The following is a 27,964-nucleotide window of genomic DNA, read 5'->3' as shown; positions in this document are numbered from 1 at the left end:
ACTTGTGCTTGGCAAGCAGTTTGCATGCTGAACAGCTGCTTTTCTTCAATTACTGAAGATGTACCAGAGTGAGAGAGACAAGGCTGAAGGATGCTGTGTCTCTGCAAACCCAGGCAATGCCTTGGGATTCAGGGGAGCTGAGAGAATCAGACCAACTCTCCCAGGTCAGCCAAGTAGCCAGGAACTTCACTGACTTTGACAATGGTCTGATTTCCCTCCAAAGTACTTTGACTTTCGGGGTGAGAGGACAAAAGGGAGGAAACATCACCATTCACAAGGAAAGTTTCCCCAACCATTCACAAGATAAAGAATTAAAGGGAAGAAGATAGCAAGAGAAAAAACAAACCAAAAAACAAAAAACCAGCATACATGCCTCAGTGCCCACAAGGAGGCAAACCACAAGCAATATAGTATTTCAACAATGGGTCTTAACTTGGGGCAGTTTTATGCCTCAGGAGACATTTTTGGTTGCCACAACCTGGAGGGCTGGAGATGTTACTGGTATTTCATGGGCAAAGGCCAGGGGTACTGCTTAAGCATACTGCAATATCCTACACGGCTTCCCACACCAAGGGTCAAATCCCCAATCTCACTAGTATGACTGCCTGGAGATCCTTCATTATCATGACATGGCTCCTTAAATTTCAAAGAAAAACATTTAAAAAAATACAATTTCTTGAGAAACTGCTTCTCCAAAGCAAGCAGCTTCCACTATGGTTATGTGGTGCTATATGCTCAAATCTAAACAAAATACCTCTTTTCAACTTAATTATGATTTCAAAAGGAAACAACCACTAAGCAGAGGAAAAAGTACGATTAATCAATATAAAATTTACTGCTTTTAGATCATCTTGTAAGGCAGAGAAAGGGAAGGGGGAAGGAGGGAGGGATGGGGAGAGAGAGACAGAGACAAAGATAGGAGAATATATGATTGATTGATAGCTAGATGAAACAAATTAAATCTAAATTTCCTCACGGAAGTGAAGCATTGTCATGGTCTTTATTTTCTTCATTAACTATAAAGGATGTAAACAAATAAAACCTTTTAACTGTAGAAACCAAAATGTACATATATGAACCAAATATATACATAGACAAGTCACTGACTTGGATGCAAAAAGTCCTGGATAGGCTGCTTTAGTGGTAAAAATATTAACATAATAAACCAAGGGAAAATTTAGATCATTAGTTGTGTGAAATATATCGGTATTGTATGTGAGAGGGTACAGCTGGAGAATTTCTGGATATACGGATGTTCTGAGACCTAACAGGTATGAAGGCTTCACAATGACCAGCAAGCAGGATCACCCACTAGAACCAGCACCTGAATCTCACTAAGTTTAGGTAAGTTCCTAAAGTATTAGGAAATTCTGTTGACACAACCTTCAAAGTACAGCTGCAATCTAACTGCTCTTCCTCTTTTTCTGTTCTTTTTGGCCACCTGCAATGCTCCTGCTCTGCTTTGAGCTGAGCACAATCATCTCCAGTCTCCATTAACTCATTCTGATTTTTGATCACTCTGCCTGGGCCATAGTGATTTCCCTGCTGCTTATCCAAGCAGGCCACTTGTGTTTATTTATGTCTTGGATTTTCTTTACTCTTGGTATCGGCTCAGCATACGCCTTTCTAGTTCCTTCAAGTCTTTGCTTGGGTGCTATGTCATCTCAATGTACCTGCTTTGACAACTCTATTTAAGCTCCTCCTCCTGCATACCCCCTCTCCCCCTTACCCCCTCTTTCTCTTTTGGTTTTTCAAGACAGGGCTTCTCTGCATAGCTCTGGTTGTCCTTGAACTCGCTCTGTAGATCAGGCTGGCCTCAGACTCACAGAGATCTGCCTGCATCTGTCTCCTGAGTGCCTCTCAGTTTCTAAAATGCCAGTTTACTTCTTTCTGCACAATGACTTGCTATTTGTCTCCCTGTATTAGAATGTCAGCTCCACAAGGGCTGTGACTGTCTTGTTCACTGATGTAGCTCCAGGTCCTAGGACAGTGCCTACCACATAGTAGGCACTTGAAAAGTATCTTTTGGATGAATACCTTAAGAAAATATACCCAACTCAGCAGTGTCAATTAAGTAAACTGAATATTCCATTCACTCATGCAAAATACCCAAATTTCAGGTACCATCAACATAATGGTACCTGAATATAAAGGCTATCAACACTACTGCAAGCCCTCTGTTGAGTCTCCCTGACAACTGAAATACAGTGCTTTTGCCTAGTGACTTCTTAATTTGCAGTCTGAGAATTACTTCTCTATTTCCTTCTTCAGTGGATTTCTAAGTGCTTCCTAAAAATTACATGGCATGTCCCTCTGAAAAAGAAACTAACTTAATATAACCCAATATAAAAGTACTTTCAGGCCTTTGCACACACTGTTCCTTCTCTGTGAAATAGTCCCTTGTCCTCATACAACTCTTGTCCTCATTCAAGACTGCCTTCAGCCTCTGATGCCATCTTTTAATGATACCACCCTCTATAAAAATTGGTTTGCCTGTCTATAAAGATCACACCCAACAACTTCTTTTACCCTTGTATACTTCTAGCACTTCAAAAAATAAAAAGATATGGCTAACCAGACATGGTGGGGGTGGGATTACATTTCTGTACTATCAGCACTTGGGGTGGTAGAGTCAGGAGGCCAACCTCAGCTACACAGCAAGTTCAAGACCAGCTAGGGCAATCATTAGACCCTGTCTCAAAAAACCAAATCCAAACCAAACCAACCAAACAAACAAAAACCAAGACAAACAAACAAAACAGTCTTATTATTATTATTATTATTTATAAAAGACAGTTATATTTCTTTCCCTGGAACTCAGACTAATTGCCTGACCTTTTATAACTGATATGGCCAATCAAATGCCAAAGGTGTGATATGGAGCCAAAACTGAGATCTAGGCATCTACAGGCCTGGTAACTTCCATTCCTTTGAAGACCCGAGCCACTGTCCTTCTGGAGATGGGGCCACAAGAAAAGAGCGGGGGAAGTGTTGACTAGGAGAGCTCTCTAGTTTCAGTTACCGGAGCTGTCAGCGGACTGACTCAAGTCTCTGTGCACTGGCCCCATGGCCTTGGGCAACAGTCTGGCTGTCAGAGGCGAGCACTTCCAGTCTATCTCTAGCCAGACTGTACAGGGAACAATGATGTCAGCTGTTGTTTAAAGTCACTTAGTGTTGACAGGTGGTTGGACTCCAGAAGTGTGGAATAAGATGTGTTCCTTAGTCTCTTCTCTGATACTATCATACTTTTAGGGCTTACACTCCGTGTGAAGTGGGCAATCAGATATTTGGAGAATATGTAAACAGATGCTAAACTAGAAGATGAAGTCAAATATAACTACTTTCATGTTTTGTTTGATTTGGCTTCCCATTATATCAAATACCATGACCCATCAAAATCTGACTATATTATTAGAAGCATTACACATAATTGTAACTTGTTATATAATATTTACAAAAATTTCTGTCGAGGACAGAATTCACACAAAATAAAATTGTTGAGCAAACACTTTTACACATAATGTTGCTACATAACTAGCAATCTGTTTTTATAAATTTTAAGTTTTTAGATTATCGTTTTTCTAGTATGTATTTTAAAGAGTAAAATATTTGCCTTATATGTATATATACGGAGAAAAAAAATTTTACTCTGTATACATTCACTGTTTTATATTTATTAAATGTAAAAGAACAACAGACTGTAACACTCTATTGACAATTTTTCCTCTGTTCACTTTTGTGGTGGTTTGACCGAGAACACCCCTCACCCCAATAGGCTCACAGGTTTGAGTGCTTGGTCCCAAGTTGGTAAACTGTTGGAGAAGGATTAAGTGGTGTGGCCTTGTTAGAGAAGGTGTGTTGCTGGGTGGGCTTTGAGGATTCAAAAGCCCATGCCAGACTCAGTTTCTCTCTCTCTCTCTCTCTGCCTCCTGCCTATAAATCAGGATGTAAAACTCTCAGCTACTGCTCCAGCACCATATCTGTCTACTTCCCATCATGATGTTCATGAACTAACCCTCTGAAACTTTAAGTGCCCCCAATTAAATGCTTTCTCTTATAAGAGTTACCTTAGTCATGGTGTTTCATTACAATAGAATACTAAGACAGTTTCCCACAATTCTTACTCGCTTTGCATAACTGAAGATTTTAAAGAATAAAAGTATGCATCTATTGGGTTGTTTATTGTCAAGTTTTCATAATGACAGTACCAACGTCAGATCTCCACATTTGAAAAGAATGAACAATAAGACATTGTACAACTAATTTGCACTAATGGGCATTTTGTACATTTTACAGTGATTTTCATTTGCTATTATTACATTTAATTACATGGTTTTGGAATTGCATGAGGATCCTCAGCTTTTAGCTATAAGAATTTCCATTATTAACTTCTACCTAATTTCCTTAACCATTTAAAATATGCCAAAGAGTAAGGCCTTTAAAAATATGCCTAGAAGGAAGGAACATCACCTTTGTGCACACTGAAGGTTAGATAGGCCAGGGCCAACCCAGCTAAGCATGAAAGCATAGCCTATGGCTAAAGAGACCTCAGAGACTCTCTGGTAGTTAAAGGCCTCAGAAGGTGCCAGGGATGAACGAGAAAGCCCACTAGGCTCCTTTATGGCCTGCTTCTGTGTTTTTTGACATTGATAGCAGGGACTGAGTCATCTCATTAACTCAATATAAGGATAGAACAGGAAGATAAGGATAGAACAGGAAGAAAGAATAATAATCTTACTGATATTCTAAGAGTACAAAGTGCATTCTATCTAGAATCATGACTTCCTGCTATGTTTAAAAAACTAGCTGTTTGACAGCACCAAGGAGAAGGGGAGGGGGTGAGCTTGGGCAGCAGCAGGAGGTAGAGAGGGAAGAGCAGTGGGATGCACCAATGTGCGCTCTTCCTTGATCACTCCCTTGCTCACTGGACCCAAGTCTCTAAAGCCACAGCTCCAGAGTTCTTCTTAGTCCAGGCTCAAAGATTATCCTTGGCTGTGGTATTCCAAGGGTACCAGACTTAGGTTTTACTGATGGCATTAAAAAGACTCTTGAGGATAAAGGAGCATGATCTTCCCCAATAGGACATGGTGAGCTTTTATGAGGGACCTGCAATCATAAAAAAATCTTGCTACTGAGGCACCATGTTTCTCTTGAGTAGATTCCATGAAATCTACATCAGAAATACCACAGGTCGGAAATGACATTAGAAAAAGGTTACTGTGGTTTTTAATAATAAGCCAAATGAGAACTCTTAACTATTGCCAATTTTCTTCCACAACTAGATGAATAGAGAAAGATATTTGTAAACATCAGCATTATGATTAATGGGAAAATCTTTGAAGGCCATAGAAACATTCTGACTGTAGGCATCCCTCTATTTGAGACTTTCCAGTGCATTTCAAACAAAGAATGACCTAATCAGAACAATACTGCCTATTTTGGTATCACTGTAATTCAAGGGTGTTGTAGTTATCTTGGACTTCTCATACTCTAGTAACTTGGTGCTCAAAGGATAAGGTACGCATTGGATGGCAATCAGAGTGCTCTGAACACTGTAGGGTCAAAGCTTTACAGTAAGACATTTGAAAAATAATTGTTAAGGACTGTACAGCAAACCACCACGGGGCTGGATTACAGTCCTCACATATACAGGCAGTTATTAAAGTAAACTATGTTTTATTTTTAGAGTATAAACTAACTACTTAGGTCCTATCAAAATATAGTAGTTGTTCTTTATACAGTTTACATCCACGTGCCACTTTAACATGAAATGTTAAAATGGCATCCACTTGTGACAGTTGACCTACTTCCCCTGTTCATCAAGCTACTCAGTACTACTAGAGTTTTGATTCTATTTTCATTTTAAATTTTTATTATTTTAATACAGACTTTTAGTGAGAGGATTTGTCAGGCCCATTAGTTCTATCTTCTTTAATATGATTCATAACCTACACTGTCTCTTCTAGTCGTAGGTGTTATTTTTAATTATTTGTGCTGATACAGGTGCTTGGAAGACGTTAGGAGGTAACTTATTGGGATGAATTGGCTTCTTCATCATCCCTTTCTTTTTAAAAGAAACTGATTTTTACTACTTCACAAATAACAGCGATGCTGCAAAGTAACGGTGGTGCAGTCAGCAAAGACCACGAAGCTGATTCTGCTCGAAGGCGACTTTCTCCCTCGGCTCTGATCCGATGAATGGTTTTTGTTTGGAGTATCTGCTATTCTGGCACTGCCCTTGTCTCCTATTCTTTTTTTTCAGTTTATAACATTTCAGCTTTTCTTGAAAACCAGAAATCCAGTTGAAGAAAAGTTATAGAAAAACAAATGATAAATTTAAGCATATGGTTAATATTTTAAAAAATAGTTCTATTTTCCTTATTTATTGGCTTGGTGTTTTTCTCTTATGTATCTTTTAGGAAAAAAAAAACAAGGAAACTGAAATTACAGTGTTCCTGTTAAGAATTAGTACAATGACTTTCTAAATACAAAGTAGTTAAATTAATTCTTATTTGCAAGTAAAATTTAAGATGTTCTTTATATTAAAGAAAAATCCCTGGTTATTATTATTATTATCATCACCTAGTTTCTCTTCATAAAGATGAAAGTTAGTGAAAAGAAAGACTTACCTTCACATCCCTGTGAATTATGTTATTATCATGACAGTAGCGCAGAGCTTCCAGTATCTGTCTCATGTAATGGCTGTAAAATACAAGAGAAATTGAAAACTGTAAAAAACTTCCATTGTTAAAAATTAATACATAGTGTCTCTACTTTATAACTCCCACTCCCACTAACTTTATATTAGCTAGTCACAAACATCTTTCATTTGAGCAAACAAGACTTAAGGAAAAAGTTGAAAAACTTACATGCTCCTTCAAGGAACAGAATGTTCTGGGCTAAGTCAAAAGCATTCTGCATAATCAATCAACAGTAATAAACACACTAAAGAGGCACACTATGGATTGCTATGAAGGAAACTGCTGGGAGCTATCGGAAGGATTCTGACTAAAGGGGCTGTGGCCCTCAGTCAGCCACTCAAAGCGGCTCTCTACCTGGTGTCCATTTAGGCAGGTGGAGAATCCACGGAACCTCTACATATGTGATTTCTCTTTGTTACTTAATCAGGCTTTACTTGAGGGTACTCTTGAACAAAGCAAGGCTATTTCTAGACAGCTAGGGTCTGCAGAGGCTTCCACCAGGTACAGGCAAAGAACAATGGAGGAATTGATGTTTTTTAAAAAGTTCTAACAGGGCCAACTAGTCACAGTTACTATGGGTTTATATCTGGATGAGACCATCTGAAGCTGAAAATAAGGTAAGTTGAAAGTGTATTAAACACATCCCTAACCTATTACAAACATTAGAGTCTAAGCTTAGTTTGCCTTAAGTATGCTCAAAACAGTAACATTAGCCATACTACATACTACTAGCTCAGGAAAAACTTGAAGAGTAGTTTCTACAGACTACATTCTTTTTATTCTATCATAAATACAAAATTGGGAAGTCAAACTAAGGCAAGACAGAGATGCCCTCCCCTTTCATCTCAAGCAGCCACTATACAGAAGTGCTCTATTTCAATATTTTATTGTATAGTGTTCACTAAACTTGGTTGTGCTTTCAGATAGTATATTTCTGACACTAAAACAAAACAATTTAAGTTAGAGCACTCACAAATGACTTTACAGGCATGTTTATGACTTAAGACAAAAAGTTTCCTTGCTTTATAACAGAAAGCTTTCTATTAAGTATCCTCTTGTACACTACAGTATGCTACAGTCTAAAATTCTCATACAAACATCCCTCTATTAAACATATGGATTATTTTATATATTATAATAGATTACAAGTATCCCTATAAAAAATAGGAGACACAAGAGAAGAAAAAAAAAACCGTAAACTTGAAGTAAACTAGCTTTTTTTCTTATACAGATCATCTCTCCATACCTGGGCCCTAAGCAGTTCTTAGTGTGATGCTCCACTGAGAAGACATGTAGGGGTTTGTCTGGGTCAGTGTAGCCTGCAATTAACTTTTGTTTAAGTCAGGAGGACTTAACTTACTGTTGGGGACTTTTACTCATTCAAAGTAGACCTTGGAGGAGCTGTGATCCCCTGAAATGGCTAACAACAAATGTCAAAGTGGTTTGAAACTTGCAGTAAAGTCATTATATTACAGTTGTTATTAAGTTTAGTCAAAGTTTTAAATGTCAATTCAGATGTCAAAATGGAGGGCTTAAATTAGGCAAAGTAGAAATGTACCCACAAGAGCAGATTATTTTGGATACATAATACTAAGATAGCCACCTAAATTATCTTCAGCCTAAAGAAAATCCCTATCTTCTAGCCTTAAAAACCCAAAACAAAGTCAGTGACTGAGTATTTGAAAATGTGACTATCATTGTACTTCATTACTTGGCTAGATGAAGCTCAGTGACAGAGGGTTTGTGTAACATGCGCAAAACTCTGGATTTAATGCCCAGCTGCTAGAAAACAGTATTTGATTCAAATATGCATGCACAGCAGGATCTCTAAGTCACACAAGGGGAGAGGAGAACTTTTTCCTCTGCAAATTCTCACATATCTAAACTAATAATCTTCTACCTCTTAGTCATGATCCTTGGAGGCTATGCATGGAAGAGAGTTGCTGACCCAATTTTCAAACCAAAAAAATGTCATTTCATAAAATATCACTGTCCATATTTTCAGAAAACCAAGGAAATACATATATTTCCCCCAATCTTGAAGAATCAGAAAAAATGATAATTCTATACAAAGAAAGAACTGTCCAACAGCTCATTTACTGCCTCCAGAACAGTGGTTTTAACCTGCAGGTTGTGACCCCTTTGACAGACCTCTATCTTCAAAAACATTTACATTATGATCCAGAACAGTAGCAAAATTACAGTTATGAAGTAACAATGAAAATAATGTTATGGTTGGGGGTCAGCACAACATGAGGAACTGGATTAAAGGGTCGCAGCATTAGGAAGGTGGAGAAGCACTGCTCTAGAAGGAGGTGTTTTGAGGTTAAAGATGGTGGGTAAAGAAAGATAACTCAACTTACTCCTGTGGTTAACATTGGGTTAAAAAGTCTAAATATTTGCTGGGCAGAAGAGATCTTATCTCTGATATGTTCCTAGTTAAAGATTATTTATGGTAAATAGAACCAGGGATATTTGAGTTGTGGGCAGCTTCATGGAGAAGATAATATAAGCCAACCAACATTCTCAGGTATAAACCAAAGATGTTTCATAACTAAAATGCTCTCTGAAGCGTGTGGAATCCCACTAGCCCCGAGAAGGGGATTTATTCTGGACCAGAGGGGTATTGTTGTTAGTTTATATGGGAAGAAGTGATGTGGGGAGCCCTCGATAGTCCAAGTCTCCCTCTGCCTCAGATGGGCCTTTTGGTTGTCTTCATCCTTCAAATCAGTTAGCAAAGCTTGCTACTAGAGGAAATGGACCACTGTGATTTTAAGAGTTGGAGTCAATGTGTTAGCCTATTCCAGAACTCATCAGCACTGAAAGGACAGAGGCTGCCCCTAACTGGGCTGTGTTATACTGTGTATACTGTCATACAGATCTGTGCTTTGCTACTCTTCTTGAAACTCAGCCAGTTAGAGAAAAACAGCTGTAGTCATTTGATTATTTAGGTCTCTAAGACTTGCAGCTGGACTCACTGGACTACCCATACAAGCTAAATTTCCTCATGGTAAAGAAAGCACAGGAGCAGAGAAGAAAGGAGTTAGAAATTACCTGGCAGAACACTACACACCATGACAAGAGTCTCTACACCCTGTTTTTGATGTGGCCTAAGAGGGAACACAGCTAATGATGCCACCCGAGTCTCCCTGCTTCCCTTTTCATTGTTAGGGAAAAGCAGACTTTAATAAGGTGTGTCCAAACGTTTCTGAGCAATGCCACTTACTGGTCCCACTGGTGCTCTTTTCTGCTGCATTCTGAAGAGTTCCTTTCAGAAAACCACCATTTACCAACAAATAGAAGTGGGTTGGAAACAGTCAATAAGCTTTCATCTTGATATATACACAAACGTCGACCTTTTCCGTAAGTCTCAAGACTGAGAGAGCCCAGAAGTCATTAAAGTGCATGCTATCACCTCTCCCTGCCTATGCCGAGACCCAGACCAACCGTAGAGCAGGACTGAAATGAAAGGAGACTGAGGTGAGAGGAGAAGGAGTGAGCACCGGGGACGCCAGGTGCTCCAGCAAGGAAAACAACCACCTCCCCTCATCCAGGAAAAGTACAAAGAGTGCCAATTCTCAAATTTTGATTTTCTCACTTTATGCTGTTCTTAATAACTGTACAAAGACCACTTGACCAGCATGCAAGAGGTCCGAGGTCCAGGTCAATGCTTGGTGATAAAAAATATATAAAAGTTTCCTTGAATTCTTTTAGAAATGTAAGGGGTGTGTGTGTGTGTGTGTGTGTGTGTGTGTGTGTGTGTGTGTGTGTGTGTGTGTGCGCGCGAAAGTCTGAGAGTTCAATTTACTTTAACAAGGTACTTCACCACAATGCCACAAAAAATCAAGATAACACTGACTGCTTGGAGCACTGGGGCATGGTTTTTACTTTGGAAGCACAACAAAAGATGACAATTTAAAAATTGTGATATAAGCTCAAAAATAGAAGAGTGGGACTTAAAAACATCTAGAATGTGCTTTAGAGAGCATGATACACCAGACATTTAGCTTTCATTCTACCATATGTTAGTGATACAAGTAAATAGTATAGTTAACATCTGAAGCCTTCTTTTTCCCAGCTCCAGGAGTACAAAAGCAGCAATTCTCTCCCACTGCCCATACTCTTGTTCTGTGCTACAGTCACATGCACTTCATTGTCCACATTGGGGCCCCTTGCTCCTCAGCCAATCTACACAGGACTAGACGTTGTATTAAGGTAGTTACATAGTTGTTTCTAATTATGTTCTTCTAGGATGATATAGTTATAAAAGGAATGAAAGGAAACTTATAATCACTTGATGTAACTGTTTTTCAAGTGATAAAACAGTTCAATAAGTCCTTATAGGTTTGTGAGTCTGAACCCTTCACCATATTGTGGCCCCTGACTGAGGAGGGATGCTCGAGCTCATGGATCAAATCAGTAACCTGCCAGTGCATAATTATGCTGTGACTGAATACAACCAAGGCAGAAAGCTGTATTGCTTTAAGTCTATAAGCTAGTGCTGTAGTGCATGCATGACTGCTATCATTTTCATTTTTACTTCTCTTTTGAGTCATTAAGATTTTATGACTACTGCTCCACTTAGTATAACAGTCATCGCTTGGTTGAGAGACCACATATTGGCCCTGAAGCAACATATTCAGCAGAAAGATGGTGCTTTTATTTTTGTTCCTCTTATTCTTCTGCGCTTACCTTAGATTAACTGATCACATAATAATCTAAAATCACTAGAGAGCAAAATAAAGAACTAATGAGGCACAATTTGCCAAACCTTCAAACTTAAGTCTACATGGTTTCTGGGCTACCAAACCCCTTTGTAGAAAGTCACCGGGAAGGGAGCATTTGTGTGCAAAAGCAAAGTCATGTTAGCAGATGCTGTGTTTGCCATTCACTGCACATTTCCAGCTGCTGTCAGCTTCCACACACACTGAAGCAGCTAAGTCATCTGCGGAGGCATCAGCAGTGTGCTGGCAGACAGAAGAGCTGGTTCCTTCCTGGGATTTCTTGGTCAATTCTGCCTTTTACTTCCACTTTACTTCTGGGGATTAGATGCAGATTACGTACCTGGCTACAGCTTCACTGTACACAAAACCAGCATCAGCTCGCTTTACGATTTCAAAACACAGATCTGCTCCATCCATACTGCAGAGAAATGTGAAAAAGAATATTAGAAAAGAGGAACATCAAAGACAACATTCTAAGTGAACATATTATTGTTGGGAGCTGACTGACTACTGATGATTGTTCATTATTTAAATCCTCCTCCTTTTAATGAAAAGCACACACCAAATGTAGAATGCATTACAACCGCCTGTTGAAAATCTACAGAAAAAGAAACGTTTAAGGTGATTACGCTAATGGAAGTATCAAATAACACAAACATCACAGTAATAAGTCTCAGAAGAGAACAACTCTAGAGGTGGTGGGTGTAATTTCTGAATTAAATTACTAATAGGTCAAGTAATATAGTATTTTAAGAACACAAAGGTTTCTTTTTTATATATAACATTTTGCAATAGTTATCACCAATAAATGGGAAATTTAAGTTACATTCTGTGAAAAGAAAAATTAATAAGCCAATACAGAATTTATTTATTTTACCTTCCATTACCCAAATTAATTTCTATAGATACATTCTAACACACTTTTTTTTGTTTTTGTTTTTGATGTGATGGTAATACCCTGTTACTACCTTGCTCTAAAACTTAGAATAATTCTCAATTTCTCACCTTGTAGGTGAGATTGCTTTGACCTAATCTGCCCAATGACATTTTAAGAAAATCAAACTGTCATAGACTGATCTTATTATTACTTTTTTAATATGCCATTTCCTTTTCCTTTTTCCCGGTATATGCTTCTGTATATACTGTTTTTCATATTTAAAACCTACCTTAATTCAAATTTTCATTCTATTCCCATCTACAAAGAAAACTCCCTCAGTGATTACCAGCTTTTAATTGCTAACAAACTACAGTCTGCATCATAACTGTTAGGCTTTATGCAACCTAAGCACACACAAATGTACAGATACATACATGAAACTCATGTAAGATTACTTATATTAAAAATTATTCAACTATTAACAGCTAGTATTTTCAAATGCTTCTAAAGTATTTTGAAATTCTCTAGGTCAGTTTTCAATATAATTATTGCAAGTAAAATACTGAGAAATATAAATTCCTAGAATGGAAAGTCAAGGCACTCACACACAAGTATTAGGAGATTTCATGGGAAGCAATCTGTCAGATTTCCTTTCATACTTATAACTAAGGGCCCCAAATCAGTCTGGTTATGTCCATTGCTTTTCCCAATGACTATAGCTACATCTATTGGATATGCAAAGAACAAGTGTACACTGTCACACCCTACAACAGCCCAACAAGAGTATAAAGTTCTAAAAACCAGTTTATACTTTCAACACACTATAATCCAATATTCAGTAGAAGACCGAGCACATAGAACTTTAATCAACAGTTGGTTACATCATTTAGATCTTAGTGTGGTTTATGTCAATGAAACATTCCCATATTTATATAAGGCTTTTATATGTCATACTTGGGCATTTTTCAATGTCAAGTTGGATTATTTAAAATGTTTATTATGAAAAAAATTGTGGTTTTGTTTTGTTTTGTTTTGTTTTGCATCCCCTCATGCACTTAAGGCTTGTGAACAACTCTCATGTCCTTGAAGAGAATTCTTGAGTGGCAGTTGCTAGGTCAAGGTATTTACCATAATGCTTTTGCTAGCCATACTGCCAGACACCTTTTAACAGTTCATACTGTTACTGTGGAGTGTGAATGCCCTTTCCTCTACGATGCCCTCACCACAATGACTACTCTTTTTCATCTTTGCCAGAGAGGAGGAAAACAGTCATTCACGCTTGCTTTAATTTACATTTCCGGGCCTGGAGAGATGGCTCAGAGGTTGAGAGCACCGACTGCTCTTCCAGAGGTCCTGAGTTCAATTCCCAGCACCCACATGGTGGCTCACAACCATCTGTAATGAGATCTGGCACCCTCTTCTGTATACATAATAAATAAATAAATCTTTAAAAAAAATTTACATTTCCTTGATTACTAGAAAAGCTGAGTGTTTTCTTCATTTCTTTTTACTGTAGGGTGGAAAATGGCTGTAGTTGAAGTTGGTTAGTTGATCTATGAGAACTAAAAAAAAAATGAAATCTCATAGTGAAGAATTTCTTCTATTTAGGCATTTTCCCTTTCCATTGAAATTTAAGGATAAGTGCCATTTGAAAAGTTGGATAGAGGAGAAAGCCCAATGGACTGCATAATACAGTAATAAAGATCTTGGGCAGGAGACGGGGAAAGGAGATGGTGGTGGGGAGGTGGCAACATGATGAAAAGCTCAAGTCTAAGAAGGGAACTATTCTGTGAAACAACCAGGAATTACTTAATGACCAGTGCTATAGTTACCAGCACTATCAATCTGTTCCTCTCTGCTCAGATCTGAAATACTAGTACCTCCGGTGACTATCCTCACACATCCACATCCACACATAGGCATTGGTTTTTTCTGGTTTCTGTTTCCTTCCACTGACTGCTCTATTCTTGTATCTAGTATTATACAATTTTAAATACTGTAATAGCATATTGTAAATTTTGGCAAAATTAAGTTTCACATTATCTTTATGAACTTTTTCTCCCAGTTAAACATTAAAACAATTTTGTGAAATTGTAAAATACCTTTATATTTTAGCTCAGATGAAATTATTTATATTAACTTCCAGAATTTAATATTTTCTAATTTTTTTTATCTTACTTCTTTTCATATATACATTAGTTTTAAGGGTTTTTTATATTGATTACAAATAGTGATTATTAGTTTCTTCCATAGGTATTATATCTCTATATAGCTAGTTCTCTCTTTTCCCTTCCTCCCTCTGTCCCTCCCTCCATCCCACCCTCCCTCCTTTTTTTTTGTTTTTTGTTTTTCGAGACAGGGTTCCTCTGTGTAGTTTTGCGCCTTTCCTGGAACTAGCTTTGTAGACCAGGCTGGCCTCGAACTCACAGAGATTCACCTGGCTCTGCCTCCCGAGTGCTGGGATTAAAGGCGTGCTCCACCACCGCCCGGCTCTCCCTTCCTTCTTTAACTATAGTGCTGAGGATAGAACTCAAGGCCTCACACAAGCTAGTCAAACACTGAGCTACACCCCTAGCCCTGGAGTTTTAGTTATTAACAAATGAGGTCTTTTGAACATTAGACTTTTTTTAATTCAGAGATTCATAACCAGGAGCACTGAACACAATCACTAGTGTAACTTTTAAAATGTTCAGGCATGTTTTAGGAAGGATTATTCAGAAAGAATAATGACCATGAAAGTACCTTTCTATTATTAAAGCCATCTGATTATTTATAACATTAATTGATATTAAGTAAAAGCAATGCACTAATTTTAAGTTTCATGAGATACAGAAGTAAAAACTAAAAATATTGTTATTTATGTAAATTTTATTCACCATATATTTAATCTATACATATTCATAATATACACAATGCTGATATAATAACCTTGAATATTTTAGACAAAATTGATGATTTCTTTCCTTTGATACATTATTTGAAAATATAATACTTCTAAAAACAGTGAGAAGGCTTCTTTTACTGCTCTTCTCTTTGGTTTCCCATCTTGGGGTACTTATTCAGCAGTTCATGAATTTTCCAAAAGCATGCTTTATATTTTCCTAGTTGTCTCCTAAGAGGGTGAAATGAGAGGGAGAAGAAATCTCGAAAGGAAAAGGATGAGGAGGGCTTCTGTACTGCACGTGGAGAGAAACCAGGGGAGGTTTACTATAAATCATAGAAAGTGATGGAATTACGAATGAATGACTTTAACTGCTCTTTCTGTCTGTATGAATCAAGAATTATTCATATAATTAAGAAAACGATCCAGAGGCAATGCATCAGACAAACAAAATAGGTCACAAGGTATGATTGTGTGTATATCGAAAAGGATGAGAATCTGTCACTCCCAATTCTGCCATTCTGGCCTAAGGATGAATTTGAGCTGAAAGTACAGCATCATACATTATGATTTCAGAGCCATGTCAAATTGTAATAGCAATTCCTACATGTTTACAGTTAGTTTCTGCACCTCTCTCATAGCACACCAACTTGTAAGAGATGGCAGACTGGCATCTGTATGCAAATGACTCTTTGAGGAACACTGTTATAAAGGACAGACAAAATTTCTCTGACCAGCATTTTCTTTGAAGATGACAAAAACAACTATATAACCTAGATGAAATTAGAAAGCAACATTTTACATCTTCAAAGAACAACCAGCACAACAAACTGAAAACAGAAGAGATGAGACATGAGCAAGAAGAGCTGCTTCTGCCCTGGGCAGTGGGTAGTGATGGCATGCAGAAAGTGAGCTATACAAAGGAGACAGTGGGGGGCGGGGGCACCTTTGGGAAACGGCAAAGTGACAAGGTCCTGATTCTTCTGCACCTGGATGATCTAAGAGCACAGACTGAACTCTTGTTTGGCAGATGTCTGAAGAGCTTGCCAAAGGCTAAACAGCTGTGTTTTGGAAATGGGGATATAGAGTACATTCTGGTGTGACATACTGGTAGTATAGGAAACACCTAAATGCTTATTATTAATTACTATGTAGGTAAAAGGTGAACCTAGAAATTTCATCGAAAGCAAGCATTCAGGGTATGTTTCCTGATCATAATGCAGTTGTGTTAGAGGTAAATTAATAAAACAACAATAAAAATCCCCCTAAAACTTGTTAGTTGAAGAAAGTATGCTCAGTAACTTATCAATCAAGGAAAAACTCATAATGATAATTAGAAAATATTTTTAACATTGACAATAAAGAGTAGGTGTCAAAACTTTTGTAAGATTGAGGTATCAGTCTGGGTGTGGTAGTGTAAACCTTTAATCACAGCATTCTAGAAGCATAGGCAGATGGGATTGCCATCAGTTCTAGCCAACCTGGTATACATGGTTGAGTTCCAGCATTACATTTTAATAAGTTGGGGCATAGTTCTAATCTTACAGTGTAATAAGAAGGCAATCCATGTAACACACACACACACACACACACACACACACACACACACACACACACACGCACACACACACACAAATATAACTTGGCCTTGGAGAAACTTTTCTTTAGTCAGCAAATTCACTGTTTATGGAAAAATATATCAATAATCAATATAACCCTTCTGAGAGACTTTATAGTGCTTGCCAAACTATTTAAAATATATCTCGTGTTTTTTTATTAATAAGACCTTTTAAGATTCATGCTACACACTTGACTTACTTAATTTTGTTCTAAAGGGAAGAATTAGGGATCTCTCCCAGTTTTAATGAGATTGGTTTATCATAGTTATTAATAATAGGAAGTTGAAAGCAACTGTAATTCCAGTAATAGAAGAATGCCTATATAAACTCACAGTGGGGAATATTAAATGATGTTTTATATTGTTGACATAAAGATGTTCATAACATAGTAAGACACATAAGCAGATATAGGTATATATACGCACAAGTACCCAAGTTGCTGGATAGTAAAAAGCATATTAAAGAGTGGACAGGATGATGCTTGAAACACTTTGCTTCCTTTTACTTCTTCATAAACAAACAGGTAATTATCACATGAAATCAGGTCTCATCATTTAAAAATGTAAAAAGATTCCTTCAGAACAGTGTTAAAGTAGCCCTTACAAAACAGTTTGAATCCATTAATTTGTGACAATGATCTTATTTTGTTGTAATACAACAATTAAGCTAGCATTCAGTGCATAATTATGTGACGGGCATTTTCTAGGTGTTTTACATGCACTAGTTTATTCACTGGCTACAGGAAGTCTATTAGGTAAGCTAGTGCAGGCATCCCCATTTTATTTAGGAGAAAACTGAGAAACAGCTCAGGATAAGTGAAAGGTCACATGGTGCTCTTTCTCTCTTTAACTTTTCAAGGCAAGAACTTACTATGTAGCCCTGGCTGGCTTTGACCTCTGATAAGGTCAGGATTCAAACTCACGCAGTCTGATTTTGAAGTCCATGTAATACCCCTGAAACTGGTTAGGTTTCAAAGAGGAAAGCATCCTAACTCTGTGCACCATTCATTTTCATGCCAACTACAGAGGTCCCATGATCTAGATCACTGTGTTGAGCACATGGAGTGGGGTGGGGGTGAGATCTTCAGAATGTCTGCATCTGAATGGATGCTCTCCATCCCCACCCTCCTAAATGACACATGTAGGTGCTATTATTGCTGATATCATTTAAACGAGTCCTCTACATCTCTGCATTTAATAAGCCTCTGTATGTGTGTGTGTGTTGATCTTTTAAGACCAAGGTCTTACATTGTAGTCCACGCTGGCCTAGAACTCATAGGGCTCCCTCTGACTCAGTTTTTTAAGTGTTGAGATTATAGGTATATGCCACTATGCCTGTCTAGTATGCTTGATAAGTCCTGTAATCCTTGCATATATAAACTAATCTTTTGACTAAGATGAATCTTAATTTTGTTTTATTTTTCCTAAAATTTACAGCTCTGTTTGTGGTACTGATTTGATATCTTTATAAATGCTGCATAATCAGTGTCTCTTTCTTATTCTTTTGGCCCTTGTTATGCCTCTGTCTAGGATATCCTCTGTCTAATTTTATATATGTCTGACTTCTACACCTGCACCAATGCCCTTCATCAACTTCCTATGAACCCTCCTGCCTATCACAGCTCCCAACTCTTCTCTCTACTGAGTAAGTGGGCTTTAAGAATCTGGACCTATGACCATTTAGACCCATACTCCCAGTTACTTTACATGTAAGTAAAAAAAAAAACCTCCCAGTTATTTTACAGGCAAGCACCTGTCTGGACTGTAGCAACTTTGAGGGCAAAGTGAGTCTTTTATCTTCATTATAAAACCCATATATTGGTGGTTATTTATGAGCATTTATGGGGAATGAGTTTATTTCCAAAAGAAAGAAATCACACACAGAAGCCTTTTTCACTCTCCCTTCATCTATACCATATTCCATAACAGGGAGGGGGATTTAGCCTCATTCAGAGTACAATTAGTAAGCACTTACTACAGGTAGAGAATAGAAAGACCAGTTTCATGAATTGCTTATCTTTTAAGAGCCTACATCACAGAAAAGGAGATAAAAAAGGATGAAAGCAAAACCAAACCAAAGGTGAGTGCATCTTTGAGTTCTGATGGAGGGAGATACTCTATCTTTGAAGGATTCTGAAAGTTTCTATGAAGTAGGCAGCCTCTGGGATGGGTTCTGAAGAAAGAGGTAGGAAGAAGATGAAATAAAGAACAAAAGAGTGCAAGAACGGAGCTAAGAGGGGTAGTTTAGAGGAAGGTAGTGTCTCAAGGCATTTCTTCTGCTAAACAGGAGACAATACAGCCTGGAAGGAGTCCCAGAAATGAAGCAGCATGTGAGGTAGGTTTGTGGTGCATAAGGAAATGTGTGACACTATAATCTGAGATAAATGCTCCCTTCCTATGGATATTGTAAACAGGCCACAATCATATTCTTTCAGTGTGAACCTAGGCAGGGACCAGAGAAATACTTTGGATTGTCAATGAAAAAACACCATCATGCCAATGGAGAAAGGTATCACTCACTGGAATGGGAATTTAATGGCTTAATAAAGCAATTATGATATATTGTTAAAAACATGAAAATAATTTGAATATAACCCCAAGTGCCTATTTGCCAGTTGTATTTCTTTTGGTGAGAATCATCTATTTTTGTCCTCACTTACTTGTATATGAAGCATAGTATCTTCCCTTTCTTTTCAAAATGATTTGTTTATCCAGTGTCTTTCATTGGAGTGAACTCTATGCTCAATGGAATGCAACTCTTTTATATTAATACTGAAACAAATTAATTTTGTTTCTTTTTCAGTTTTAAAAATCTATTGATGTTTTCCTTTGTGAACCTTAGTCCATTGAAGTCTTAAAAGCTGACCTAAGATCTGTTAAACAATATTCTATTTCTTGTTGGCTTTTTCTGATTAGTTATACAAACTCAATTCTGTCTGTAGTATTCCTATTTGTGTTTAGGGATAAGGTGGGATTTCTGAATTGCTAATTTTCTCTTTAATTTTCTGAACTTTATCACATGTACTGTTCAATGGTCTCCTACCAAAAGGGAATGCCAATACTGCCTAGCTGGGAGCTCTGGTACATCTACTGCCCAGTGTAGCCTTTCATAGCTTTATGGATCTGAATGCTTGGTAGAACCTAAAAAGAAGACCCCTCTGAGTGGATGTTGATGATCAGGAAGTGTCTAAAAGAGCTTCTTCTCATAGATCACGGAAGGAAAGAACGTACCAAACAGGGCATCAAGTGAGGGTAAATGGACACAAGTAGGTGGAACAGCAAAGGAAGGGAATGCCACGGAGGGAAGGCAGGCTGTACAAATCCAACACATTTTCCTCCTCTGCACTTTGCTAGTCCATCACGGTACACATCCATACTGTTTTAACACATGTCATAGGCAGCCTTCCTTAGTTTAGGCCACCCTTAGCATGTTCTGGGCACAGAAGTGTGCAAAGGAAGCCTATGTTACCCTGCGCCTGAGAATTTAAAAGCTATAGAGGCAATGTCTTGCTTATCCAAAGTACTCAAGTGTTTTGGATTTCAGAAGCTTTTCAATTTTCAAATAGCACGGGAGCATGCGCGTGTTCAGACACGCACACATGCACAACCACACACACACACACACACACACACACCCACCCACCCACACACACATCTTGGGATAGAACTCGAGTTTAAACACAAAATTCATTTATGTTTTACATATAAAGGCCATAAATATCCTGAAGGTAATTCTATCAAAATTTTCATGTGCCCACATTTTTACCGTCATCTGTCACATGAGGTGAGGTATAGAATTTTCCACTTGTGGCTTTACTTTGCCATTCAAAAATTTTAGATTTGAGGGTATTTTGGATTTTTGGATCGAGGATACTGACTGTCCATCAAACTTACAAACCACTAAACATGTTCTATAAGGCTGAGTGTGGTAGTGCACAACTCTAATCCCAGAACTCAGGAGACAAGAGGGGCTCTGAGTTCAAGATCAGCCTAGCCAGGGCCACATAGTGAAATACTGTCTTAAAGTGGGGAGGAAAAAAAAAGAATGCCACTAAACATTTTCTAGGTGCCTTGACAAACTGCAAACAGATTTTCAAAAGTACTTGTAATTCTTGTATTCCTCACAATTCCTCACTAGAACTATGTTTGATAATGGTGCCTCCTAGTGGATTAAACAAAACAAAACAAAACAAAACAAAACAAAACAAAACAAAACAAAACAAAACTACTGCTTCAATGGACCGCAGAGCATCATAAAATAGCAGCAGCAGTCTTCTGGAATATTAGCTGTTCATGGTTCCATGTTCTGTGAATTTCCTAGTCAAAAAAGGTTGCAGATGGGAACTACCGTCCCTGTTCGATCATATAGCAACTTAACTGTGTGCTCAGTGTTCTCACGAATCCCCACAGCTGAAAACCCATCTCCCCAATCTTCAGGTATCAATGACAATAGTTACATCACAGAACTTTGTTTTTTGAGACAAAGTCTTACTCCTCAGCCCAGGCTGGCCTGGAACTCACTAGATAACTCATGGTTCAAAGCTACCGTTATTTCCAAGCTATCTACAGATTTCAACTATAACACTAAGTGGCCTGAGTTACACTTACACACAACAGTGCCTAGAGTCTAAGGTCCTTGAGTCTGTCTTTTCTACCCAGTCCTCTCCCCATAAAATTGTTTTCTTTTACCATAATTAGCTCTAAAACATAATCATGTAAACACCTTCCATGCAACTGTTCATCTACTGTGTACGTTGGCTCATTCTAGTTTAAACACATTTCTCTTTAAGTTTCTAAGAGGTCTTAAGGGCTGGGACAGAACCCCTGCCACCCCAAATCAATCACAATCAACGCACCAGGTTGTTTCCAATCTCATCTAAATTGTTTGTGTGGTGTGAGCACATATGTGCCTGTGATGTGTTTGTGCACGCATGTATGTGCGCGCCTGTGAATGCATGTGTGGAAGTCAGAGACCAATGTTCAATGTCTTTCCTAATGGCTTTTCACCCTGTTTTTTGAGACAGGGTCTGTCATTCAACCTGGAGCTCATAGATTCAGCCATACTGGCTGGCTCATGAGTTCAAAAGATCTACCTGTCTCTGCCTCCTGAGCACTGTGCTTACAGACATATGCAACCCCACTGACTTTTTCACATGGTTCCTAAGGCAGGCACTATCTCCCCAGGTTCCTGAATTCTTATATCTGACGTGGGTGCGTAGTATTACATGGATAGTCTTAAATAATCATGCAGTTAATTATTGGTTTTCTTTTTTGACTGTCATTTGCATACTGAAATCAAACCAGCTGGTTTAATTCTTACTTCTAGGAATTTCTTAGCTAAAATGAAATGTTAATGTTGGTACTTATAAACCTACAGGTGTACAAATATAAACTAAAATAAGTACAAGCATTGGTATCTCCTTAAGACTGAACTGTTCTAATTTGTTAAGAACAAAATGAAGCCACTTCTATGTCCTGAGGAGGACATTTTATATGCCTGTAAATTAATTATAAATTTCAGGCATTATGAAGCAAAAAAAAAATGAGCCCTTGAATGTTCAAATAACATCATGGCCAATTTGCAAACAGCAATGAAACTGTTTACATGGACAAATATAAGCCAGCAGTTAACTAAACTGATCCTTTGAGTATTACAGAAACACACAGAAACCTAAATTTATTATTCTCATATACTATAATTTTTATATTAGTCACTCCTCTGGGATTAAAATACTGGATGTTCCTGTTAAAAGCAGATATGTTAATAGCTAATACCAAAGATTTATGGAACATTTAACTATATCCCAACCACCATTTTAAGTGGCTTGTAAGTATTAATTTGACGCCCATAACAACACTAGGAGACAAATACTATTTTGCAGGTGAAGAAATTGAAGCTTAATACAAATGTTATGTAATTTGTACAAGGTCACATAGTTACAAAGTAGTACAGCAAGAATTGGAATGTAAGCAATGGGACTTGGGGTTCTGAAATCTTAACCTCTAATCCTGAGTCACTAAATAGTCACTTCATGACTATGGCCACGAAGATAGTATTTAGTATAGTGATCAAACTACTCTTGCATTTCATTTCATTCTCACAAGTAGTCAGAGTAAAAACTGAGGTGCCCAGCTATACAATGGACCCTGTGTCAATGGTAGTGACTCCTACGTTCTACCTCTAACTGCGGGCCAGACTCATAAGGTGGCTTGTACTGGACAACAATAGGTGTGTGTTCTACAGTCAGCAGAAATGCAAATGACCCAAGTTGAGCTAGTGTTTCTTTCACTTGGGACCATTTTTGGCTATTATTTCTTTAGTAAGGCCTTTCCTTTTCATCATTCCCTCTACACTCTACTTCTAGAATTCCTATTCCTAAGGTATGATGGATGTTCTCTAATTGGCCTTTGTGGCTCTCAGTTTCCCTTTTATACTTAAGATCTCTAGCTAACTGCTCTTTGTTCTCTCTTGTTTCTTCAATGGCTCATATCAGTTCCAAAGACAGAGACAGAGTGACAGATACACACACTGTATGTACATATACTACACACTCTCCTAAGGCTTTTCCAACATTTACCAAATAGTCTCTTGTTCTATGGTTGTTATTCCTTCAAAGTTCCCTTTTATATTATCTATATTTTCTTGAGCTCAAATTTTTGGAGACTTCAAAACTCCTTTTTCTATTAGTTACATTTTCTTGAGTTCAAATTTTCCATGCTGAGAGTTTTGTGATGTTAGCTTTGTCTTGTGTCTTTTAATGTGAATACTCATCTTAAGTGGAGATTTCTTTTTCTTCTGACCCCTTGAACTACTCCTTCATATCTGCTGGTCAGAGTCTTTCTCAGCCATTCCAGCAGGCTCAAGAATCTCCATCCATCTCTTGACTTCACTCATGGGCATGACTCCTGTTCCCTCTTCCCTGTAGGAGCTTTTGGTCCCTCTCACAATGAAGAAGTTGAACTCCAAATTGTATTTTGCATGGACTTCTTGACTGACTTTTGTTTCAGCTGTCTGCTACTGTTTTTCATACTGGATTTAGAGGTCTCTCTCTTTCTCATGTACAAATCTTATTATATTATTACTGTGGTGAAATTATTCTAATGTGCTCTATCACCTATACATGAATATCCTATCTGAAGCAAGCAGTAGTCTTTGATGCTCAGCATTCTCAACCTCCCACCTGGTTCCACTCCTAATGGCACATTCGGTACTCAATTTTAGTATTACATACTCGTTAATCTCTTCCATTAGAATATTCAGTCCATGCATTTAAGGACTTAGAGTTGCTCACTGTTAAATCTGTAGCGCTTAGAACAGTACCTGGTACACTGCAGGCATTCTATAAGTACTTGTTGAATATATGGATTAAAAACCTTGGTAACATGGAATCAAAAGACATAGACATAGCATAGCAATTATGAATGGAGCCCTAGAATCAAACTGCCTAAGTCAGAATCCTGGCTGCAGCACATAGTAAACTTGAACAAGCCACAATTTATAATTTTCATTTTTTATCTGCAAAATAGACATTGCAGTTAAAGTCAGTTACTTATTAAGAAGACTTAAAAGACAGTAAAAATATAATATGCAGTATGAAGTTGTACACATTACTGATGGTTTTATTATTACATGTTCAAACTTATCTCCAGTCATGTTCTTGTCTTATACTTTACTTCAAAGTAAGCTCTACCATTACTAGAAATGCCCCAAGCACACACTCTGACTCACATTTCTGGTCATCCTACATGCTTGCTCTCCTGGCTGTAATGCCTATTTCTTTTCCCATGAACGTAGTCCATCTGCCACCCACAGTCTATTAAATTTATCCATCCTGCCTGCCTTGAAAACAACAGTGGGCTTTGATTTGCCCTGGTTTTACAAAGAAAATATTCTGAATTCAAAAGACGTCTATCCATAGTAGACCAGGTGAATAACTTAGGGGACTAAATACTAGAAATCAGATAAGCTATTCGTATTTTCTCTCTGTATTTGGAATGTGAAGTAAGAGACGCTTAAAGTAAGAGACTCTTAAAGATACTTATGCTTCATTGGGCGGTGGTGGCACACACCTTTAATCCTAGCACTTGGGAGAGAGATAGAGGCAGGTGGATCTCTGTGAGTTCCAGGACAGCCAGAGCTGTTACACAGAGAAACCTTGTCTCAAAAAACAAACAAACAAAAAGGCAAAAAAAAAAAAAAAAAAAAAAGATACTTGTGCTTCAAGGTGAAGAAGATCTGGAAACTGGGAAACCTGTTTGAGGGCCAAGTGCAAGCCCTTTAATGTAAACAGCCAAAGCTGGTCTTTCTAGAGTAAAGTTAATGCAAAGCTGCCTCTCCCCACCTCCCAGAAGGGAGTAGTAGCTTTGGGTTCTGTGATCTTCTCTGCCCTCAATCTGCATCAGACCTAGCCTCATTCTGCTTACCTTCTCTAAATTTCATGAGATATCCATGTTTTTATATTTTTGCTTAGTTTGTCTAGTTCATCCCTACCTACCATTACCACCTGGCAAACTCCTGGTTATCCTTCCAAGTCTCAGTATTGCCTCTTCTATAACGGCCACTTATAAATCTCAGTATCTGTCCAAGATCTCTATGTTCCTAATCCACGTGTTCAACTTCCTGTCATTTGGATGTCTCACAGAGACTTCAAATTCAACATACCCAAATTGTACTTTATCACCTACTTCTAGGACTGCCCAAGTTAGTCAAAGGCACCACCATCACATGCCAAGTGCTCAAGTCAGAGATGGAGAGTCAGCCTTGGCTCCTCCTCTTTCCTAACTGCCTATATCCAACCATCAAGGCCCACTCCTAGTTTCTAAGTACCTGCAGGCTATGTTCACTTCCTGTACTATCTAATTGACATTCACCTACCCTGGTCACCAACGTAACGTCCATACTTAACTATTTCATTGTCTCCTAATTCTCCCTACATCCAAATGTGTTCCTCCTAACCTCACAGCCACACTATTTCTAAAAAGTCCTTTTAAATGAAGACCACATGAGAATAGGAAGAAGCAAAGTGCTAGAGAGGCCCACAGAAATCCACAAAGATACCCACACAACAGACTGCTGGCAATGGTTGAGAGACAGCCCGAACTGACCTACTCTGGTGATGGGATGGCCAAACACCCTAATTGTTGTGCTAGAAACCTCATCCAACTACTGAGGGATCTGGATGCAGAGATCCATGACTAGGCCCTGGGTGGATCTCTGGGAGTCCAATTAGCGAGAATGAGGAGGGTTTATATGAGCGAGAATTGTTGAGACCAAGGTTGGATAAAGCACAGGGACAAATAGCCAAATGAATGGAAACACATGAACTATGAACCAATGGCTGAGGGGTCCCCACTGGATCAGGCCCTCTGAATGGGTGAGACAGTTGATTGGCTTGATCTGTTTGGGAGGCATCCAGGCAGTGGGACCAGGTCCTGTGCTCATTGCATGAGTTGGCTGTTTGAAACCTGGGGCCTATGCAGGATTGCTTGGCTCGGCCTGGGAGGAGGGGACTGGACCTACCTAGACTGAGTCTACCAGGTTGATCTCAGTCTGTGGGGAAGGCTTTGCCCTGGAGGAGATGGGAATGGGGGGGGGGGGGCTGGGGGGAAGGTGAGGGGGACGGGAGAGGGGAGAACAAGGGAATCCGTGGCTGATATGTAGAACTGAATTGTATTGCAAAAAAAAAGTCCTTTTAAAATGGTAATCTGAGAATTTTGTGATGGAATCACATCTTTAGGGTAAAACCCTGAATCCTTGCTATGTCTTAAAAGACCCATCAAGATCTTGTGATTGCCTTGATCCCTGAATGGTGTGCTGGAGAACCAGGGAGAATATACTAAGGACGAGTAATACTTTTAAGAGTCTGGCAGAAAGGAAGAGGAGTATAGTTTTTACATCTTTTACTAAGGTTCAATGATATTTGAACATTTAAAGTAAACAATGGCAAGATTACAGTTTTCTTGGATTCAGTGGTCATATAGTGACAAGAAACCCACTGTAATTAACAACATGTTGGTCAAGTCCATAGATATGGATAAAGTCCATGAAACACATCATAATTTATCGATAACCATCCTTGTCCAGACATATGCATGTAAGTACAACAGTTTTATAATGAGGTAAATATATACTAGCTAATATGACTGAAATTTAATTCAGGTCTTTAATCACAATGTAAAATCAAAGCTTACATTTTTCTATAATGCTGGTGGTATAATATTTATGGAAGGAATTTGACATCAGCACCAGTATGAAATAAAGCCTGCATAATGCTATTTATGTAACAAAATAAAATTGGAAATATTCCAAATATCTCCCAACAAAAGAAAGGTTTAATGACTATTCTGTATCACAAATAGGATACTAAGCATGTATAAATAGGAATGAAAATGTCTGCCTTCTACTATGGAACCTTCAGCATTTCCCACACTCTTAAAATACAAAGTCAAGGTATTATATCAAGCATAATAGAAAAACAAAGTAAATTTAGGTTTCTACTAGGGCAAGGAAGCAAGTGGGCTGAAGGGATGAAAGCTCAATCTTTCTGATTAAAGCCTATTCCTTAGTTTGATTTTGTAGCCATGTAAATAACCTAAAAACAAAATTTAAGTCAAAAGGAAAAAAGGTAATCCCTCCAATTACAAACAAATGGACATAAAATTCAAATAAGACTGCTAGATTGTATCAATGGTATTAGTCTAGCTGTAACATCATACTACTTTTGCAGAATGCTAAGTTTTGGAGAAATGAGGCAAATCTACAAGGATCTCTCTCTCTCTCTCTCTCTCTCTCTCTCTCTCTCTCTCTCTCTCTCTCTCTCTCTCTCTCTGACAATGTTTCTCTATATAACAGCCCTAATTGTCCTGGAACTCACTTTGTAGACCAGGCTGGTCTTGAACTTGGAGATCTGCTTGCCTCTGCCTCCTGAGTGCCGGGATCAAAGGCATGCACCACCATGCCTGGCAGGATCTGTGTCTTATTTCTTATACCTACATGTGAATCTACAATTATCTCAATAAAAAAATTTAAACAAACAACTTGCTGGGCATGGGGGCGCATGCTCTAAACCTCAGCATGTGGGTGGTGGAAGCAAAGGCAGGCAGATCTCTTTGAGTTTGAGGCCAGCCTGGTCTACATACAGAGTTCCAGGCCAACCAGAGCTA

The 27,964-nt window shown here is 38.3% G+C and overlaps 1 protein-coding gene across 15 annotated transcripts in view; it reads right to left on the bottom strand.

Annotated features, from left to right (window-relative positions):
- Cask (calcium/calmodulin dependent serine protein kinase) overlaps positions 1–27,964 on the bottom strand; it is a 334,225-nt gene that overhangs the window by 158,147 nt on the left and 148,114 nt on the right. For all 15 annotated transcript variants that reach the window (XM_052737240.1, XM_052737152.1, XM_052736894.1 and 12 more), the window contains exons 4-5: positions 11,766–11,843; positions 6,630–6,702 (exon numbers count right to left, since the gene is read on the bottom strand). In XM_052737240.1, coding sequence (XP_052593200.1) covers positions 6,630–6,702; positions 11,766–11,843 — 151 coding nt within the window. The remainder of the gene's footprint in view (positions 1–6,629; positions 6,703–11,765; positions 11,844–27,964) is intronic.

The sequence above is a fragment of the Peromyscus californicus genome, unplaced genomic scaffold (genome assembly GCF_007827085.1).
Source record: "Peromyscus californicus insignis strain IS unplaced genomic scaffold, ASM782708v3 Scaffold_10__1_contigs__length_136768540, whole genome shotgun sequence".
Lineage (NCBI taxonomy): Eukaryota > Metazoa > Chordata > Mammalia > Rodentia > Cricetidae > Peromyscus > Peromyscus californicus.
The sequence above is the reverse complement of the archived record's forward strand: the minus strand, read 5'-3'. Positions and strand labels throughout refer to the sequence as shown.